The sequence below is a fragment of the Rhinoraja longicauda genome, chromosome 2, assembly GCF_053455715.1.
Source record: "Rhinoraja longicauda isolate Sanriku21f chromosome 2, sRhiLon1.1, whole genome shotgun sequence".
Taxonomy (NCBI): Eukaryota; Metazoa; Chordata; class Chondrichthyes; order Rajiformes; family Arhynchobatidae; genus Rhinoraja; species Rhinoraja longicauda.
This window is the reverse complement of record NC_135954.1, coordinates 15,636,686-15,658,481: the sequence shown is the minus strand read 5'-3', so window position 1 is coordinate 15,658,481 and position 21,796 is coordinate 15,636,686. Positions and strand designations below refer to the sequence as shown.

General features: G+C 45.3%; 1 protein-coding gene across 10 annotated transcripts in view; it reads right to left on the bottom strand.

Annotated features, from left to right (window-relative positions):
- The window catches only part of ctnnd2b (catenin (cadherin-associated protein), delta 2b), a 775,275-nt gene that overhangs the window by 139,023 nt on the left and 614,456 nt on the right, over window positions 1–21,796 (bottom strand). For all 10 annotated transcript variants that reach the window (XM_078415264.1, XM_078415272.1, XM_078415320.1 and 7 more), the window contains one exon: window positions 5,706–5,919. In XM_078415264.1, the coding sequence (XP_078271390.1) occupies window positions 5,706–5,919 (214 nt within the window). The remainder of the gene's footprint in view (window positions 1–5,705; window positions 5,920–21,796) is intronic.

The following is a 21,796-nucleotide window of genomic DNA, read 5'->3' as shown; positions in this document are numbered from 1 at the left end:
CAATGTGAACATTGCTCATGATCACATTGAGATGATGCACAAGATTATGCATTTGTCACAATAGCCTCTCATAATGCACATTTTGTAACACTATTGCAGTATAAATAAAGGTGACCCACCTGCTCGGGTGCTGGGGGAATTACCCATATCACAGAAAGCCTCAATTTCCCTGCCCTGCCTCAGAGGCTAAATTAAGTTACACAGTCAACATTTAACAATGGTGTTATTTGTCTGAAGAAGGGTCTCGACCCTTCAGAAACGTCACCTATTCCTTCTATCCAGAGATGCTGCCTGTCCTGCTGAGTTATTCCAGCATTTTGTGTCTATCTTGGGTTTAAAGACCAGCATCTGCAGTTTAATGTCCAGCATCTGTAGTTCCTTCCTCCAACAATGGTGACAAGCCTGATTTTGTTCCAGGTCGTGTTCTGACACCAGCTTTGCTCATTGTTCCTTTAACTCTTGTGAGCATACCTAAACATTTGTGTTTGAACTAGCAAGCGTGCATTAATTGCCCATCCTTCGTCAGCATGATAATATTAAATGTCAACATGTGGATGGCTTGCACACCATCATGGTGCAAATATTAAATGGAGAAAAATTTCTGTGGGCCGCTGGTTTGAAAAATGGGTTCCACAAACCCTCCTGATTGATGAAGTCAAAGGCTTTACTGAGGTTTAAAGAAGGCCTTCTAAAATGGCAGATGCTAATTTCTTTTTTAGTTTTAGAGATACAGCATGGAAATAGGCCCTTCGGCCCACCAAGTCGGTGCCATCCATCAATCACCCTTTCATACTAGCTCAATGATATCCCATTTTCTCATCCACTCCCAACACATTAGGGGAAACTTACAGAAACCAATTAACCAACAAACCCAACGTCTTTGGGATGTGGGAGGAAGCAGAACATCTGGAGGAAACCCGCATGCAGCGGTTACAGGGATAAGGTGTAAAACTGCACGCAGACAGCACCTGAGGTCAGGATCAATCCCGGGTTTCTGGAGCTGTGAGGCAGCAGCTCTACCAGCTGTGCCACTGTACATAGAGGTTACTTAAAACTAGAGAGTTCAATGTTCATACCACCGGGTTGTAAGCTAGCCAAGCAAAATATGAGGTGCTGTTCCTCTAATCTGCGTGTGGCCTCACTATGACAATCGAGGCGGCCCAAGACCGAATGTTACGCCGCAGCGCGAACGGAGATACGACACGGGGAAAAAGTTGCATCTCCGTTGAAGAAAGAGGTTTTAAAAAGTTTCCCCCACCCCCCCCCTCCCCCACATAATACACAGCTAAAAATAGACCATTACATCCATCTAATGCTAACAATAAGACAAAGAAGGAAGAAAGACAGACAGACTGCAGGGGTGAAAGGTGAGAACCTGGGGAACTCTGTCCACATTGTGTCGGGGGGGGGGGGGGGGGGCATGAGCAGACCTACGGGGCATAGAGGAGACATGAATGAAGGCCTCATCTATGACAGAAGGGTGCAACCCTTAACAATGAGGATATCTCAGATATCCTAGTATGGAACACCTCATCTTGGGAGCAGATATCTCGGATATCCTAGTATGGAACACCTCATCTTGGGATCAGATATGGCGGAGATGGAGAAAATCTTGTCTGCAGTAAAATCCTTGAAAGGAATATCATTATCAGCCTGAGATAGGCTTGGGCTACATTTGTTACTTTCAGGTCTATTATTAAGGATGCCAAAACAAAATTTCAAATGCTTCTCCAGACACTCTATTCCCACGGGACAACCCACTTCTGTTGGCATTTTCTGCCAGGTGGGAATAGTTTGCAGCCGCATTTCCAGCCTGCGAACCGTTTCGGTTTAAGAACAGTTCCCAGCAACTCGGTGAAGACCTCTAAAACTGCAATGCTTGCCATGGAGTATTGTGACTGCAAAGCACAGGTCAATATTCCAGCTTTGCAATAATGAACCCTTATTGCTGTTATTAACTGTGGAAAAATAAACTCCCGGCAAGTTAACCTGAACAACAACATGTGTACTGGCTGTGTTGATATCTTATTCATCAAAAGCATGCAAACAACTCCCTCAGGCTACATGTTTTGACAGTGAAACAAAGAGATGAGTAAATATGTCATGACTAGCACTGTCATATTATTAGGTCTGCCACTCTGTGGGATACCTTGTCAATGAACACTTCTCACTGTTGCACAGCGCCTTTCCAGTAGGTTTGGCAGGCATCTAATTATACTGCCTAACAGATTGAAGGTGCTGCAGGCAGTACCGGCAGTCTGCACGAAGCCCAGACAAAAGACAAAACTATCTTCTGCCAGCAATTAACTAGGTGCTATTCACTGAGTGCCCTCCATAATGTTTGGGGCAAAGACCCATCATTTATTTATTTGCCTCTGTACTCCACAATTTGAGATTTGGAATAGAAAAAAATTACATGTGGTTGAAGTGCTCATTGTCAGATTTTATTAAAGACCATTTTTATACATTTTGGTTTCACCATGTAGAAATTACAGTGTCCCCCCCTTTCAAGGCACCATAATGCTTGGGACACTTGGCTTCACAGGTGTTTGTAATTGCTCAGGTGTGTTTAATTGCCTCCTTAATGCAGGTATAAGAGAGCTCTCAGCACTTTGTCTTTCCTCCAGTCTTTCCATCACCTTTGGAAACTTTTATTGCTGTTTATCAACATGAGGACCAAAGTTGTGCCAATGAAAGTCAAAGAAGCAATTATGAGACTGAGAAACAAGAATAAAACTGTTAGAGACATCAACTAAACCTTAGGTTTACCAAAATCAACTGTTTGGAACATCATTAAGAAGAAAGAGAGCACTGGTGAGCTTACTAATCGCAAAGGGACTGGCAGGCCAAGGAAGACCTCCACAGCTGATGACAGAAGAATTCTCTCTATAATAAAGAAAAATCCCCAAACACCTGTCCGACAGATCAGAAACACTCTTCAGGAGTCAGGTGTGGATTTGTCAATGACCACTGTCCGCAGAAGACTTCATGAACAGAAATACAGAGGCCACACTGCAAGATGCAAACCACTGGTTAGCCGCAAAAATAGGATGGTCGGGTTACAGTTTGCCAAGAAGTACTTAAAAGAGCAACCACAGTTCTGGAAAAAGGTCTTGTGGACAGATGAGACGAAGATTAACTTATATCAGAGTGATGGCAAGAGCAAAGTATGGAGGAGAGAAGCAACTGACCAAGATCCAAAGCATAGCACCTCATCTGTGAAACATGGTGGTGGGGGTGTTATGGCCTGGCATGTATGGCTGCTGAAGGTACTGGCTCACTTATCTTCATTGATGATACAATTGCTGATGGTAGTAGCATAATGAATTTTGAAGTGTTTAGACCCATCCTATCTGCTCGAGTTCAAACAAATGCCTCAAAACTCATTGGCCGGCGGTTCATTCTACAGCAAGACAATGATCCCAAACATATTGTTAAAGCAACAAAGGAGTTTTTCAAAGCTAAAAAATGGTCAATTCTTGATGGCCAAGTCAATCACCCGATCTGAACCCAATTGAGCGTGCCTTTTATATGCTGAAGAGAAAACTGAAGGGGACTAGCCCCCAAAACAAGCATAAGCTAAAGATGGCTGCAATACAGCAAGGCATCTGGCAGAGCATCACCAGAGAAGACACCTAGCAACTGGTGATGTCCATGAATCGCAGACTTCAAGCAGTCATTGCATGCAAAGGATGTGCAACAAAATACTAAACAAGACTACTTTCATTTACATGATATTGCTGTGTCCCAAACATTATGCTGCCCTGAAATGGGGTGGGGGGTGGGGGGGGGTCTATATAAACACTGCTGTAATTTCTACATGGTGAAATCAAAATGTATAAAATTGGCCTTTATTAAAATCTGATAAATGTGCACTTTAACCGCATGTGATTTTTTCTATTAGAAATCTCAAATTGTGGAGTTCAGAGCCAAATAAATAAATGATGAGTCTTTGTCCCAAATATTATGGAGGGCACTGTATATCAAGCTGAGCCCTTGCAATCCTCCCCTTATTAGCCATCCTTCAGTTCGCATTCTGTCGAGTGCCAGCAGATCTGTCATCTCTAATGTTGATGGACTGACGACCCTTGCCAAGGAATAAATTGCCTTTCTTCACCTTTCATTAGAGACGGTACCTTCCAAATGGATGGATGTGCTGAAGAGCTGCATCCAGTTGGCACTTTTAAAGCCACTCGTGCCAAAATAGAGAAGTAGTTTCACGTCGCAGAATCAGTCCAACAACTGGGCATTTGCCAGTGCTTTCCTTCACGCCACCTATTTGGACTAATCTTGCAATTTCTCAAACAGGTAACTACTTTTTAACATTTATGCACTCTATTTCTACAATGGTTTGCGGCAGTAGAATCCAGTGCTCCCACCATTTTTCAGTAGAAAGACATGATTGTGCGATTGACAGTCAGTCACAGTCGGTGAAGGTGCGGGTGAGGGACAAGCATGAGTTCCGGACAAGAGCATCACTGTTGCGTTGGGCTACCATTGCAGCCCAGTTTTGTTCATTGTCACGTGTACCGAGGTACAGTGAAAAGCTTTTGTTGCCGCCATCCAGTCAGCAGAAAGACAAGACATGATTACACTCGAGCCGTTTACATCGTATAGATACGTGATAAGGGAATGTTCGTTTCGTGCAAGGTAAAGCCAGCAAAGTCCGATCAAGGATAATGGTTTTGATTGGGTGCCAACCCAGGAGTTAGTTGGAGGAATGAATGGGGTCATTTCACATCTCTCTTTATACTGGAATAGAAGTGGTGTAAACATCTGGAGTAAACATTGTGGAAAAGCGTCCAGTCTTACAAGTGAGTTAGCAATAGGTTAATTAAAGACAACTTGTCAGGTTCACATCTCCATTTTTGCGATGTTACAATGACCTGTAGAGCGGTGTTTCATTTAGCGTTCCATTTTCTAGGAACATATCTATAGCATTAATCGAGGTATTACGACACTCCCCCAAAATTTTGTCGATTTCAGCCTAGTAACCTGTAATTGTCCCACCCAGTCTTTTGGGAGAAGCTTGTTGCCATAGCTTTTTTTTCTGAAGTGCTTCCTGATTTTATTCCCATATGGCCCATCTTGTGGTACGTCTCAACCAGATTATGCAAAGAAATTGTGGCAGGTTCTGTCTTTTACTCTGCTAATTCAACACTTTTACCCTCATTCTAACTTTGCACCACTCACAATGACATCCTGCCACTTTTAAACAGGACAGAGGGAGCTTGAAGAGGGAAGTGTACTTTCATTTTCCCAAAGTCAATCAGAGATCTTATTTGTCATAATCTCCCATAATATCAAGTACATCTATCGGATGCAAAAATCAAACTGCTGGAAGAACTAAATAGATCAAGCTATATATGGAAAGGAGATGGTCAAACTTTCCGTTTGAGATCCTGTATCAGTTGTGGCCTTGACCTGAAATGTTGACCATCGCCTTGGCTCCACAGATGCTGCTTAATCTATTGAGTTTTAGATAAATATTTGTTTTTGTTCCGTATTCCAGCATCTGTAGTCTCGTGCATCCTGACACCTAGTCATTAAAGTCCTAATTACAAAAAGTAAGAATGACAAGTCTGATGTAACATCCTAATGGGTTCTATCCTGAACAAGTTTCAGATGGAGGGGGGGGGGGGGGGGGTGGGAAGGGCTTTGGGAAGAGTGCAAGTATAGAGTACAGAAGAGAAAGCGAATCTGACCTGTAACCAGCTCCCTGATCTCCACATCAGGAGTCTTCCGAAGGAGTCGCACCAACGCTGGGATCCCACCACAGTTTTTCAAGGCGATCTTGTTGTCATCGTTTGCCTTTCCATACACCAGATTCCTCAGGGCTCCACAGGCACTGCGATGCACTTCTTGCATCCGATGGTCCAACAGGTCCACCAGCAACTGGATTCCACCTTGTCTTCTTATCTATAAGATTAGTCCACTTGTTAGAAACTGGTAATTAATCCTGTGGCAAGAAATTAATGTCTCTAGTATAATGGAATCCTGTGACTTAACAAAGACATTCCAAAGCATTTAAAACAAAAGCTTTTTAAAAAACATTTTTGCTTATCTTTCATTTATTGTTCTTTATCTCTCTACATCTCGTTTCACTTATCCCTAACCAGTCTGAAGAAGGGTCCCGACCCGAAACGTCACCCATTCCTTCTCTCCAGAGATGCTGCCTGTCCCGCTGAATTACTCCAGCATTTTGTGTCTATCTTCGGGTTAAAATTAAAGCAAGGTAGCTAATATGCCTTAAAAAAGGTTACAAAATCTGAGATATCAAAATAAATATCTCACTTCATGCTAAGGTAATATGCCAAAAATGATCAACACCTATCATAATGAGGCATACAATTATAAGAAAATTGGTTGACAGACAGAAAGCAAAGAGTGGGGATAAATGGGTCCCTTTCAGAATGGCAGGCAGTAACTAGTGGGGTACCGCAAGGCTCGGTGCTGGGACCGCAGCTATTTACAATATACATTAATGACTTGGATGAAGGGATTAAAAGTACCATTAGCAAATTTGCAGATGATACAAAGCTGGGTGGTAGTGTGAACTGTGAGGAAGATGCTATGAGGTTGCAGGGTGACGGACAGGTTGTGTGAGTGGGCATGGCAGATGCAGTTTGGTGGTAAGAATAGGAAGGCAGAGTATTATCTGAATGGTGTCAAGTTAGGAAAAGGGGACGTATAACGAGATCTGGGTGTCCTAGTGCATCAGTCACTGAAAGGAAGCATGCAGGTACAGCAGGCAGTGAAGAAAGCCAATGGAATGTTGGCCTTCATAACAAGGGTGGTTGAGTATAGGAGCAAAGAGGTCCTTCTGCAGTTGTACAGGGCCCTAGTGAGACCGCACCTGGAGTACTGTGTGCAGTTTTGGTCTCCAAATTTGAGGAAGGATATTCTTGCTATTGAGGGCGTGCAGCGTAGGTTTCCTAGGTTAATTCCCGGAATGGCGGGACTGTCATATGTTGAAAGACTGGAGCGACTAGGCTTGTATACACTGGAATTTAGAAGGATGAGAGGAGATCTTATCGAAACGTATAAGATTATTAAGGGGTTGACTCTCGGGTGTAGGATAGAACTGGTGTACGGGTGATCGTAGGCCGGCGTGGATCTGCTGGGCCTAAGGACATGTTTCCAAATCTAAGGACTTCCATTTCATCTTCTTTCTAAATTCCTTGAATCCACCTCTGGTCACTCAGTAATAGTCCCACGGTTTAATGGAGGAGAGAAGGCAACCAGACTGGAAAGAATATGTCACATTAGAGCAGCACTGAGGGGATCCTGAACGGTTAGAGGCGATGAAATATTAAACCAATGCTGCACTCACTCTCTGAGATGCACAGAAAAGAACCCAACAATAAATTCAGGAGTGCACTCCTGCAGTTCTCTGGACATTGTCTCCCCTTCAACCAGGGCCGTCTTAACGCATGGGCCTGATGGGCACTTGCCCGGGGCCCCACGAGCATAGGGGCCCCATGCTGATCTGTGTATGTTAAGTGACTTGTAATAAATAAATACTACTTTAAAAATGTAGGTTCAATAAGTGTTTTTTGCGCAACATTTTCCATCCCTAAGTGCTTCTCACAGCGATCTGTAAGTGCTTTTCGCAACAATGTAGCACCCTAAGTCCATCGCTAAGTGCTTTTCGGTAAGTGCTTTTCGCCGGCACGACAGGGGGGGGCTGGTAGGGAAAGGGGGGTGGGGGAGAGTAACGGTAGGGGCCCCAGTACACTGCTTTGCCCGGGGGCCCATAATGCTGTAAAAACGGCCCTGCCTTCAACCAACACCGCACAATAAGAAAAACAGACTGTTGTGCTGGATATTTTTATATTGCAGTCTATGTGACCTGTTACAATAAACCAGTTACAATGTGACCGTAATTCAAAGCATCAGCTCAAAGGTGTGTTGTCCTGCCACTTCCAGTTATGAATAGCAGAGGACAATTAAATAAGTCAAGGGAGGATAAGACTTCAAACACGTACACATCCACAACACTGATAAGGTCTGGCAAGTGGGTAGCAAAGACAATATTGGAGCATTTGCAAACATTAAGTTGAGCAGTAGCTTTCTATATTAATTCCTTCAAAGGTAGCAGTATTCAGATGTCTGATTCACTCCAAAAGATGACAAGCAAACACCATTTCAGCTGATAAGTGCAAAGGGGTGCAGGCTCCAATAATGTCCTGGCTGTGCTGCTGAAAACGTGTGGCCCAGAACTAGCCTCCGGACGAACTGCTCCTATATAATTACATTGGCGTCTACGCAAAAACGTGAAAAATTCCTGCAGAATGTCCTGTCCACAAAAGCAGGAAAAATCTATCCGGCCAATTACTGCCTCATCACGCTACTCTCAATCATCGCCAAAGTGATGGAAAGCATTGTCGACAGTTCTATCAAGCAGGACCTGCTCATCAATAACTTGTTCACTAATGCTTAGTTTGGGTTCTGCAACAACTACTTACTGCAGACCTCATTACAGTCTCAGTTTAAATGTGAGCATGAGCTGAATTCTCAAAGGTGGGTTGACATCAAGGACGCCTTTGACTGAACGTGGCATCGAGTGCTATTAAAATGGAAGTCTGTGAATCAGAGGACAAATTCTGCATGGGCAGAAAAAAAGTACCAAGTATACAGGAGCACGATTGCACTCGAGGGAGACGAATCATCAAAGCCACAATTTGTTTTGTCCTTACCAACAACAGTTTAGTTTAGTTTAGTTTAGAGATACAGCGCGGAAACAGGCCCGTCAGCTGATCGGGTCCGCGCCTACCAGCGATCCCCGCACATTTGCACTACCCTACACACACCAAGGACAATTTTTACATTTTTACCACGCCAATTTACCTACATACCTGGACGTCTTTGGAGTGTGGGAGGAAACCGAAGACCTCGGAGAAAACCCACACGGTCACGGGGAGAACTTACATGCTCCGTACAGACAGCAACCTTGGTCAGGATCGAACCCGTCTCTCCGGCACTGCAAGCACTGTAAGGCAGCAACTCTACCGCTGCGCCACCGTGCCACCCTATGTACAACCCTGTCTCGAACAGCTATGTGATACTGAGCTCATAAGAGAGGGGGGGGGTGTGCTTGTAATTCAATTATTGTTCAGTTTCATTCACGGCTCCTTAGACAATGAACCATTCCCTGCCATTACAGCAGAACAGAACAACATTGTTCATAAGTAACAAATGACATAAAATCTGACAGGCGCCTCTCTGGCAAAATGGAGTAACTATTTCCTACTGACATTCAAGGACATTATCATCACTGAGTTCCCTCACTGGCAACATCATCATTATCTATAAATTTAACCTGATACATAAATGCAGTGGCTGCAAGAACGTGTCTCAAACAAAATATTTTGCGGCAAGCAGCACCTCCTTCGACTGCCCAAACCTTCCCCTATTAATCAGACGTATGATAGAACACTCTGCATTTCCTTGGATGCATCTAACTCCAGCAACACTTAAAAAGCTCTCTGTCATTAAGACAAAGTAGATTGCTTGATTGGTATACTATTTACCAGTAGCACAATGACAGCATTATGTACCATTTATAAGATGCACAATAGCAACTTACATAGATTTCTCCGGTTAGATTTCCCAAACATTGACTTCAACCATCAGGACAAGGGCAACAGATACAAGCTGAAAGTAAGCATGCAGGTGCAGCAGGCAGTGAAGAAAGCTCATGGCATATTGGCCTTCATTGCGAGAGGATTTGAGTTTAGAAGCAAGGAAGTCCTACTGCAGTTGTGCAGGGCCCTGGTGAGACCGCACCTGGAGTATTGTGTGCAATTTTGGTCTCCAAATTTGAAGAAGGATATTATTGCTATTGAGGGAGTGCAGAGTAGGTTCACCAGGTTAATGGTGGGATTGACATATGACGAAAGGAATGGGTCGACTGGGCTTGTATTCACTGGAATTTAGAAGGATGAGGGGATCTGTTAGAAACATATAAAATTCTGACACTGGCAGTCAGAGAGGTCATTCGTTGCTTCAAGAGACCGGGGGATTGGTGCCGAAGTTGGTCTGACCACAATCAATAAAGAAAATAGCAAATAAAATCTGCAAGACACAAGGAATTGCAGAGAATCTTGAGAAAAACACAAACTGAGCAGGTCAGGCAGCAATTCTGGAGGACATGGATAGGCAAAATTTCAGGCCAGGACCCAAACAACTTTGCAAAAACTGCTGGTGGAGTCTCACATACAAGAAAGAGAAGAATCTCCATGAGGGTTCGAATAAATGTCCCCATCATATGAAAATAAGGAATTGCACTCAAAGTACAATGATACTTAGTTGATACTTAATGATACTTAATGATAAAATGTTCTTAGAGCAGCTTGTACTGGAGCCTACCAGAAAGAAGGCAATTCTGGATTTAGTGTTGTCCAATGAACCAGATTTAATAAGGGAACTCAAGGTAAAGGAACCGCTAGGATGTAGTGACCATAATATGATTAGTTTTAATCTGCAATTTGAGAGGGAGAAGGTTAATTCAGAGGTGTCAATGTTGCAGTTGAACAAAGAGGATTATAAAGGCATGAGAGAGGAGCTGGCCAAGGTCGACTGGAAAAGGATCCAAGCAGGAATGACGGTGGAACAGCAATGGCAGGAATTTCTGGGCATAATCCAGAAGATGCAGGATCATTTCATTCCAAAGAGGAAGAAACATTCTAAGGGGAGCAAGAGGCAACCGTGGCTGACAAGGGAAGTTAGGGATGGAATAAAACTAAAAGAAAAGATGTATAACATAGCAAAGAGTAGCGGGAAGCCAGAGGATCGGGAAACTTTCAAAGGCCAACAGAAGGTACCAAAAAGGGCAATACGGGGCCAATTCACTGGATGAATTTAAACGAGAGTTAGATAGAGCTCTAGGGGGCCTGTGTAATCAAGGGATATGGGGAGAGGGCAGGCACAGGTTACTTTGATTGTGGAGGATCAGCCATGATCTCAATGAATGGTGGTGCTGGCTCGAAGGGCCGAATGGCCTCCTCCTGCACCTATTTTCTATGTTTCTATACACATTAGTGAATTTAAATTACAGGTAAACTGGTCTTACTTTTATGTGAAAAAATGAAACTAAACTTCCAGAATGCCAGCACAGAATAAAAATAGTGAGGTTATGAGCCATGCAGTTTGAGGATCTACATCTATTGTTTCTTCCTAGTGGCCTTTGGAAAGTTGATGATGTATTCTCTTCTTGGATCATTAATACTTCTCAATCAAGCCCTGAGGATCAAGCGTGACTTATTTCCATTTTCATTTTGTGGATTCAGAGGTGGAAAATGAGAACAATGTTGGAACTGTAGACTCTTTAATTGACTGGGAAGAAGATGGCTGCATGCTTCATGGTATCCTGAATGCTCCTTCTCCATCTTGAGTAGTTAGAAGCCAATGATTGTGATGAGTCCTCGAGGAAGTTGCATCTCGACAGGGAAACTTTGAGAATATCATTGAACATTTTTGTCTGTTTTCCTTGTAAACTCTTCCCATGGCAAAGCTCAGAAGAGACAGATCATTTTTGAAATCTGGTTTCAAGCACACATCTGACCTGGGCTGCCTGATATACCTGTAGCTGACAACACACAACAAACACAGAAGATACACTTACCACACTGTAAAGAAGAAAGTCCAATATTTTAACCTGGCAGTCTTAAAGGAGACACAATGAATATTTAAGTTGTGTGAGACTTGGACATGGATTTTAATGCAGTAGAACTTCCAACAGAAAAGTCTCACTCGACTTAAGTATTCATTGTGACTTCTTTAGGATACGATACGATAGAACTTTAATCAACCCCGGAGGGAAATTGGTCTGCCAACAGTCATAACACACAATAAGGTACATGAAAACCCGAAATTAAAATTGAGTTAAAAGTGAAAAAAAGAAAATGACAAGGGACTGTTGGTTGGCTGCCGTGTGCACAGCGCCTTAACCGGAACGAACGAACGAACAAATGCAGGCTTGTCCCCTGGGCAGAGGATTCTAAAACTAGAGTGCCCCCCCTCCCCCACACTGGGTCTCCCTTTGTTCTCTCACTGTCCTTCACGGCGGTCCCCCCACACCGAGTCCTCATTGTTCTTCACGGCGGTCCCCCATGCCGGGCCCCATTGATCTTCACGGCGTCCCCCACACGCCGGGTCCTCCATTGTTCTTCACAGCAGTCCCCCCACGCTAAGTCCCCATTGTTCTTTACGGCAATCCCCCCACGGCAGTCCCCCCCCCCCACGCTGGGCCCTCCATTGTTCTTCACGGTGATTCCCCCATGCCTGGCCCCATTGTTCTTCACGGTGATTCCCCCATGCCTGGCCCCATTGTTCTTCACGGTGATTCCCCCATGCCTGGCCCCATTGTTCTTCACAGCAGTCCCCCCACGCCAGGTCCCCCATTGTTCTTCATGGCGTCCCGCCACGCCAGGTCCCCATTGTTCTTTAAGGCTTCCCCCCATGCCGGGTCCTCCATTGTTCTTCAAGGCAGTCCCTCCAGGCCGGGTCCTCCATTGTTCCTCACGGCAGTCCCCCCACGCCGGGTCCTCCATTGTTCTTTACGACGTTCCCCCCCCCACGCTGGGTCCACCATTGTTCTTCACGGCAGTCCCCCCACGCCTGGTCCTCCATTGTTCTTCACGGCTTCCCCTCATGCCGTGAAAAACACCACCAGGTTAAAATATTGGAAGTTTCTAAATCCCAAACATCTGATCTCCTTTGTTTGGTGCAGATGGACATGCTTCCTGACCCACTGAGTTAGTTGAAAGGCTGGAGCGATTGGGCTTGTATACACTGGAATTTAGAAGGATGAGGGGGGATCTTATTGAAACATATAAGATAATTAGGGGATTGGACACATTAGAGGCAGGAAACATGTTCCCAATGTTGGGGGAGTCCAGAACAAGGGGCCACAGTTTAAGAATAAGGGGTAGGCCATTTAGAACGGAGATGAGGAAGAACTTTTTCAGTCAGAGAGTGGTGAAGGTGTGGAATTCTCTGCCTCAGAAGGCAGTGGAGGCCAGTTCGTTGGATGCTTTCAAGAGAGAGCTGGATAGAGCTCTTAAGGATAGCGGAGTGAGGGGGTATGGGGAGAAGGCAGGAACGGGGTACTGATTGAGAGTGATCAGCCATGATCGCATTGAATGGCGGTGCTGGCTCGAAGGGCTGAATGGCCTCCTCCTGCACCTATTGTCTATTGTGTCTATCCGATCACTATCTGTTTGTGAAGCTTTGCCAATTGCTCATCATTCGAACTGTTACTATACATAAAATGATTGGTTAATTTAACTGAAAAGCACATTACCGGGTGGCGCCAGCAATGGCTGCCTCGCCAACAGTCTGTCTGTCCCTTTCTCCTTCGTTGTTTTTTTAGTATATGTTAAATGTATGTTTTTAGTGTTCTTTAGCTTGTTTTACGTGGGAGGTGGAGGAGGGGGTTGGGGGAAACTTTTTCTAATTTCTTACCTCGATGGAGTTGTGATTTTTTTTCCGTATCGTATCTCCGCTCGTCCTGCGGCCTAACATCGAGGAGTTGGCGGCCTTTGCTGGAGACCAACCGAGTGATCCACCGCGGGAGCCGGCAGCCCTTAACACCACGGAGCTTGCGATCCCTTTGACAGGATCGACCTCTGAGCTCTACCGCGGGTGCTTGTGGACTTTAACATCTGGTCAGAGACCGACTTCGGGAACTTCAAGGCACAGGAGCTTTGACCGCCCAGACGCGGGAGCTTCGATCACCGGCTGTGGAAGCTTCGATCGCCCCAACCGTGGGAGAAGAATGGGGGAAGAAGATTGGACTTTATTGCCTTCCATCGCAGTGAGGAATGTGGGGAGTCCGCTGTGGTGGATGTTTATGTTAACTTTTATGTAGTTGTGTGCCTTGTTGCTTTTTTTGGTATGGCTACGGTAATTTGCATATCACTGTACCTTAATTGGTACACGTGACAATAAAAGACCTTTGAAACCTTTGAATGTCCCAACGTGTGAAAGATGTTATAAAAGGGAAAATCTTTCCTGATATTGTTAGGGAGCGGTGGTGATATCCCCTTATATCTCTCTCCTCTCCCCTCTCTCTCACATGAACTCGCCAGAAGCTAGATTCTCCTGAGCGCAGGTGACAGGAAAGTATTGTCATGACTGTTCCTTGCAGTCTCAACAATAAACATCGCTAAGCCAGCGAGTTATCCATTGTTGTGTTTGGAAGGGCCAGCATTTGAGACACAGAAGGCTGAGAAGAATATAATAGGGCGTCCGGTTTATAGGCGACAACATCAGCATCAATGAAACCAAGGGCATTTATTCTTAAACCAACATCAAAGACAGATGAATAAATCAGTCAGCCGTAATTCCTTTTGTAGAAATTTGTTTAGATGCTTGTTGTGATTGCACAGAAAACACTATGGAAAACAATAAGCACTAAAATGTTTTCTATCCATTTCTTTAAGGAGTTGGTTAATTTGTGGCCATCCTGGTCATATTCCAGATAGTACAGTGAAAGCCATTTTCATGGAGATTAATGTATAACATTGTGACCAGGTGCAATATGTGATTTATGTTCTTACAAGTAAGGTTGCCCTTATAAATAAGTTATGACCACCCCAGAGACAGTGAGATATAAATCATCCTCTCAGACGAGGAAGTTATAAAACCAGCACGGCATCCTTTATTTGCGAAACAGTGGTCAATGTTTCTAAATATTTCCTTCCATTTTTAAAATTCATTTATCAGGTATGAGAAGCACTAGCAATATCCACATTCATTCTCAATCCCTAGCTGCCCATCAAATAGAGTGCTAAACTGTCACTTGAACCACTGTAGCACATGTAGTGATGGATCTCATACATAACTCTGACATGGGAAGTATGCACAATGATAATCATATCATATCATATATATACAGCCGGAAACAGGCCTTTTCGGCCCTCCAAGTCCGTGCCGCCCAGCGATCCCCGCACATTAACACTATCCTACACCCACTAGGGACAATTTTCACATTTACCCAGCCAATTAACCTACATACCTGTACGTCTTTGGAGTGTGGGAGGAAACCGAAGATCTCGGAGAAAACCCACGCAGGTCACGGGGAGAACGTACAAACTCCGTACAGTGCAGCACCCGTAGTCAGAATCGAACCTGAGTCTCCGGCGCTGCATTCGCTGTAAAGCAGCAACTCTACCGCTGCGCCACACTAATAAAGAAGGCCTTTACAAGTATACTGCACGCTTGGGCTGATGACCTTCAGGGAAACCAGACCCTACTTAGAGAACTCCTCAGAGCTGGACTGCACTGCCAAGGTCTCGTGAAAATGAAGTCAATCGTGGACCTACGTTTTTAGATTCAGAGCCTAGTGGCGGCACAGTGGTACAGCAGTAGAGTTGCTGCCTTACAGCTCCAGAGACCCGGGTTCGATCCTGACTACAGGTGCTCTCTGCACGGAGTTTGTATGTTCTTCCCGTGACTGCGTGAGTTTTCTCCTCGATCTCCGGTTTCCTCTCACCGCCAAAGACGTACAGGTTTGTCGGTTAATTGGCTTCGTAAATTGTCCCCAGTGTGTAGGATTGTTCTAGTGTACGGGGATGATCGCTGGTTGGCGAGGACGCTGTGGGCCGAAGGGCCTGTTCCCACGCTGTATCTCTAAAGTCTAAATTAAAGTCTTAAACTCAATCTGCACATTCAGTTAACACTGCAATATGGGTGTAAACTAGATGAGCCTTTCGCGTTAGAACAGATTTCATTTTCATAAAAGTGAGTAAAGAAATGCAAATTTCAGGCTATTTTTTTAAAATTAAAAAGACAATCATTATTATCTGAATGGTGTCAAGTTAGGAAGAGAGGATGTTCAACGAGATCTGGGTGTCCCAGTGCATCAGTCACTGCAAGGAAGCATGCAGGTACAGCAGGCAGTGAAGAAAGCCAATGGAATGTTGGCCTTCATAACAAGAGGAGTTGCGTATAGGAGCAAAGAGGTCCTTCTACAGTTGTACCGGGCCCTGGTGAGACTGCACCTGGAGTACTGTGTGCAGTTTTGGTCTCCAAATTTGAGGAAGGATATTCTTGCTATTGAGGGCATGCAGCGTAGGTTCACTACGTTAATTCCCGGAATGGCGGGACTGTCGTATGTTGGAAGGCTGGAGCAATTAAGCTTGTATACACTGGAATTTAGAAGGATGAGGGGGGATCTTATGCTGGAGTAACTCAAGCAGGACAGGCAGCATCTCTGGAGAGAGGGAATGGGTGATGTTTCGGGTCGCAGCCCTGCTTCAGACTGCAGTCTGGAGAAGGGTCTTGACCCGAAATGTCACACATTCCTTCTCTCCAAAGATGCTGCCTGTCTTGCTGAGTTACTCCAGCATTTTGTGTCTATCTTCGGTTCAAACCCGCATCTGCAGTTCCTTCTTACACATGGATCCTAAGGTTGATGTTTGCATCCATTCCAACATCAAACCTGCCCAGTTCTACCTCAATGGCATTGCATGCATCTGCTCCCGGCTCCTTAGCTGCTCTTCACCATGTTTACGAGGATATTGCCAGGACTTGGGGCCCTGAGCTGCAGAGAGAAGTTTAGCAAGCTCGGACTCTATGTCTTGGAGCGCAGGAAGATGAGGGGTGTTCAAACAAAGATTGAGAGGAATAGATTGGATAGAGGCACAGGGTCCCTTATCCAAAGTATAGGAACTGAGAACCAGAGGACATAGGTTTAAGGTGAGGGGGGGGGGGGGGGGGGGAGAGAAGATTTAATAAGAACCTGAGGGGTTACTTTATCATGCAAAGGGTGGTACATGTATGGAACAAGATGCCAGAGGAAGTAGATGAGACTGGTACTATTGCAACGACTGAGAAACATTGAGACATTTAGACAGGTATATGGATCGGACAAATTTAGAGGGATGTGGGCCAAATGCAGGCAGATGGGACAAGTGTAAATGCGACATGTAGGCAGGTCTGGGCAAATTGTGCTGAAGGGCCTGTTGCCACGCTGTAAGACTCTATGACTATGTTAACACCAGCATGATAGTTTGGCTGCTTTTCATCCTCCATAACATGGAGCTTGTCTAAAACTCTGCAGTACATATTCCAATTTACACCAAGTCTCTCCCCATTACGTGTGTGCATGTGGACATATGGTGGTTCCTGGTTCTCATGTCTGACATGACGTTAGTTAAAAGTACATGATAAAACAGGCATTTGGTGCAGACAATCATTCTTCCACAGTTGCCATGTCTGTCCTCTCTAAATATTTTGCGAATGTATGATTGGAGCATATTACATGCATTATTAATGGGAGATATCGTGCTCATTTGGGAGAAAGCCCATGGTCAGAAGGGGTCGTGGTATTTGACCTTGGGTTGATATTCATTGCTGAAACTGATGATGGACTCAAACTAAAGGTCAGACAAGAAGATTAATGTAAATGTTCTCAATTACAATCAGTTGATTAACAGGACAGTAAGTTCAGCTTTCAAACTGTGCTGCAAAAACGTGGAAGCAATGGCAACATCACAAGGAATAACTTTGATTTATTTTAGATGTTTTTTTTTAATAAGCTGCATGGTTTTATGCCTGTTCACTTAGAGTCGCAGAGTGATATAGCACCGAAACAGGCACTTCGGGCCAAGTTGTCAATGCTGACCAAGATGCCCCATGTAAGCTAGTTGCACCTGCCTGCCTGTGGCCCATAGTCCTCTAAACCTTACCCATCTACGTACCTGCCTCAGAAGGCAGCGGAGGCCAATTAACTGGATGTATTCAAGAGAGAGTTAAATATACCTCTTAGGGCTAATGGAATCAAAGGATATGGGGAGAAAGCAGGAACAGGGTGCTGATTCTGGATGATTAGCCAAGATCATATTGAATGGTGGTGCTGGCTGGAAGGGCCGAATGGCCTACTCCTGCACCTATTTTCTATGTTCTTCTACCTGTGCAAATGTGAGATGAATGAGTGGAGTGCTGATTATTCCATCCCTTGAAAGCATCCCTTTGACAATAAAGAATACCAGTTGGAGCAAAGTTTTATTACACCCCTGTGAACCTCAATCACCACACCGTTCATTTGATTATTTCCATGGGGGATCTTATTGAAACATATAAGATAATTAGGGGATTGGACACATTAGAGGCAGGAAACATGTTCCCAATGTTGGGGGAGTCCAGAACAAGGGGCCACAGTTTAAGAATAAGGGGTAGGCCATTTAGAACGGAGATGAGGAAGAACTTTTTCAGTCAGAGAGTGGTGAAGGTGTGGAATTCTCTGCCTCAGAAGGCAGTGGAGGCCAGTTCGTTGGATGCTTTCAAGAGAGAGCTGGATAGAGCTCTTAAGGATAGCGGAGTGAGGGGGTATGGGGAGAAGGCAGGAACAGGGTACTGATTGAGAGTGATCAGCCATGATCGCATTGGTGCAGGAGTAGGCCATTCAGCCCTTCGAGCCAGCACCGCCATTCAATGCGATCATGGCCTTCTGAGGCAGGTACGTAGATGGGTAAGGTTTAGAGGACTATGGGCCACAGGCAGGCAGGTGCAACTAGCTTACATGGGGCATCTTGGTCAGCATTGACAACTTGGCCCGAAGTGCCTGTTTCGGTGCTATATCACTCTGCGACTCTAAGTGAACAGGCATAAAACCATGCAGCTTATTAAAAAAAAACATTTAAAATAAATCAAAGTTATTTCTTGTGATGTTGCCATTGCTTCCACGTTTTTGCAGCACAGTTTGAAAGCTGAACTTACTGTCCTGTTAATCAACTGATTGTAATTGAGAACATTTACATTAATCTTCTTGTCTGACCTTTAGTTTGAGTCCATCATCAGTTTCAGCAATGAATATCAACCCAAGGTCAAATACCACGACCCCTTCTGACCATGGGCTTTCTCCCAAATGAGCACGATATCTCCCATTAATAATGCATGTAATATGCTCCAATCATACATTCGCAAAATATTTAGAGAGGACAGACATGGCAACTGTGGAAGAATGATTGTCTGCACCAAATGCCTGTTTTATCATGTACTTTTAACTAACGTCATGTCAGACATGAGAACCAGGAACCACCATATGTCCACATGCACACACGTAATGGGGAGAGACTTGGTGTGAATTGGAATATGTACTGCAGAGTTTTAGACAAGCTCCATGTTATGGAGGATGAAAAGCAGCCAAACTATCATGCTGGTGTTAACATAGTCATAGAGTCTTACAGCGTGGCAACAGGCCCTTCAGCACAATTTGCCCAGACCTGCCTACATGTCGCATTTACACTTGTCCCATCTGCCTGCATTTGGCCCACATCCCTCTAAATTTGTCCGATCCATATACCTGTCTAAATGTCTCAATGTTTCTCAGTCGTTGCAATAGTACCAGCCTCATCTACTTCCTCTGGCATCTTGTTCCATACATGTACCACCCTTTGCATGATAAAGTAACCCCTCAGGTTCTTATTAAATCTTCTCTCCCCCCCCCCCCCCCCCCCTCACCTTAAACCTATGTCCTCTGGTTCTCAGTTCCCATACTTTGGATAAGGGACCCTGTGCCTCTATCCAATCTATTCCTCTCAATCTTTGTTTGAACACCCCTCATCTTCCTGCGCTCCAAGACATAGAGTCCGAGCTTGCTAAACTTCTCTCTGCAGCTCAGGGCCCCAAGTCCTGGCAATATCCTCGTAAACATGGTGAAGAGCAGCTAAGGAGCCGGGAGCAAATGCATGCAATGCCATTGAGGTAGAACTGGGCAGGTTTGATGTTGGAATGGATGCAAACATCAACCTTAGGATCCATGTGTAAGAAGGAACTGCAGATGCGGGTTTGAACCGAAGATAGACACAAAATGCTGGAGTAACTCAGCAGGACAGGCAGCGTCTTTGGAGAGAAGGAATGTGTGACATTTCGGGTCAAGACCCTTCTCCAGACTGCAGTCTGAAGCAGGGCTGCGACCCGAAACATCACCCATTCCCTCTCTCCAGAGATGCTGCCTGTCCTGCTTGAGTTACTCCAGCATTTTGTGTCTAACTTTAGGATCCAAATGGAAGTGAAGGTGTGAATGGCTTGGTTCAGCTTCAGACAGCAGCTAGAGAAGCAATCGGAGTTGCCAGCTAGTAAAGTTGTTTCAAAGTCAGTGGCACCATTGGGTTCAATAACTAGCTGCAGGCTTTGTCCTCATGAAGTGCTTGTTCCTTGACAACCAGTAAGGCAAGATACGAGGTGGGATGGGTTAAGAGTGTGCTGTCAGCATTCAAGTAGTACCTGATGCGGACTTTCCAAATGACGATGATGCCAGGACGAACTACATAGAGGGAGAAATAAGAGTGAGACAACAGATCTTGTGGGTAGACACAAAATGCTGGAGTAACTCAGCGGGTCAGGCAGCATCTCACGAGAGAAGGAATGTGTGACGTTTCGGGTCGAGACCCTTCTTCAGACTGATGTCAGGGGAAGGGGATGGACAAAGATAGCATGTAGTAGTTCCTCCGTCCCTCTCTTTCCCCTCCCCCTTCCCAGTTCTCCCACAGTCTTCCTGTCTCCTACTCCATCTTATCTTTGTCCCGCCCCCTCCCCTGACATCAGTCTGAAGAAGGGTCTCGACCCGAAACGTCACCCATTCCTTCTCTCCTGAGATGCTGCCTGACCTGCTGAGTTACTCCAGCATTTTGTGTCTACCTTCGATTTGAACCAGCATCTGCAGTTATTTTCCTACAGATCTTGTGGGTGTCAATGGGGATAAAGGAAGGGAGAGAGGGAGCTGGTGTTTACCAAAATTGCTTGCCGTCTAAAAACAACACTGACGGGGCGCTGGCTAGCGAGGCTGGAGGGGGATCCACCCCCGGGGATGTGCACACATTCTCAGTATCCGAGCATGACGTGAGGTGGGCTCTGACGCGTGTGAACACGAGGAAAGCTGGAGGCCCAGATGGTATATCTGGGCGAGTACTAAAGTCTTGTGCTACTCAGCTTGCTCCAGTGCTCACCACAATATTTAACTTCTCCTTGGCAAAGTCCGTGGTCCCTGCATGCTTCAAAAGATCCATTACTGTCCGGTGCCAAAGAATGCCTCTCCAGCTTGTTTAAATGACTGCCGACCAGTGGCCCTCACCTCGGTTGTCATGAAATGCTTCGAGAGACTAATCAAGAAGCACATCTGTGCCCTCCTTCCTCGCAACATGGACCCACTACAGTTCGCATACCGTCCGAACAGGTCCACGGATGATGCGGTCTCCCAGGTTCTGCACACCGCTCTCTCTCATCTGGACAATCAGGGGGGCTATGTGAGGATGCTGTTCATTGACTTTAGTTCAGCATTCAACACAATAGTCCCCAGCAGACTGGCTGAGAAGCTGCTGGAACTGGGGCTTAGCACCCCTCTGTGTGCCTGGGTCCTGGACTTTCTCACCGCCAGGCCCCAAGTGGTCAGGATGGGGGAACACACATCTAGCTCCCTCACCCTGAACATAGGATCCCCCCAGGGTTGCCTCCTTAGCCCCCTACTGTACGCCCTGTACACACATGACAGTGTGGCCAGGTTCAGCTCAAACTCCATCATCAAGTTTGCTGATGACACTGTGGTGGTGGGCCGGATCTCCGACAACGATGAGAAGGCCTCCCGGGAGGAGGTGGCTGATCTGGCACTCTGGTGTCGGGACAATAGCCTCCTCTTGAATGTCAAAAAAACTAAGGAGCTGATTGTGGACTTTAGAAGGGCTCAACATCCAAGGACGTACACGCCACTGGAGATAAATGGGTCTATTGTGGATAGGGTGAGCAGTTTTAAATACTTGGGAGTCCACATCAAAGAGGATCTGACATGGAC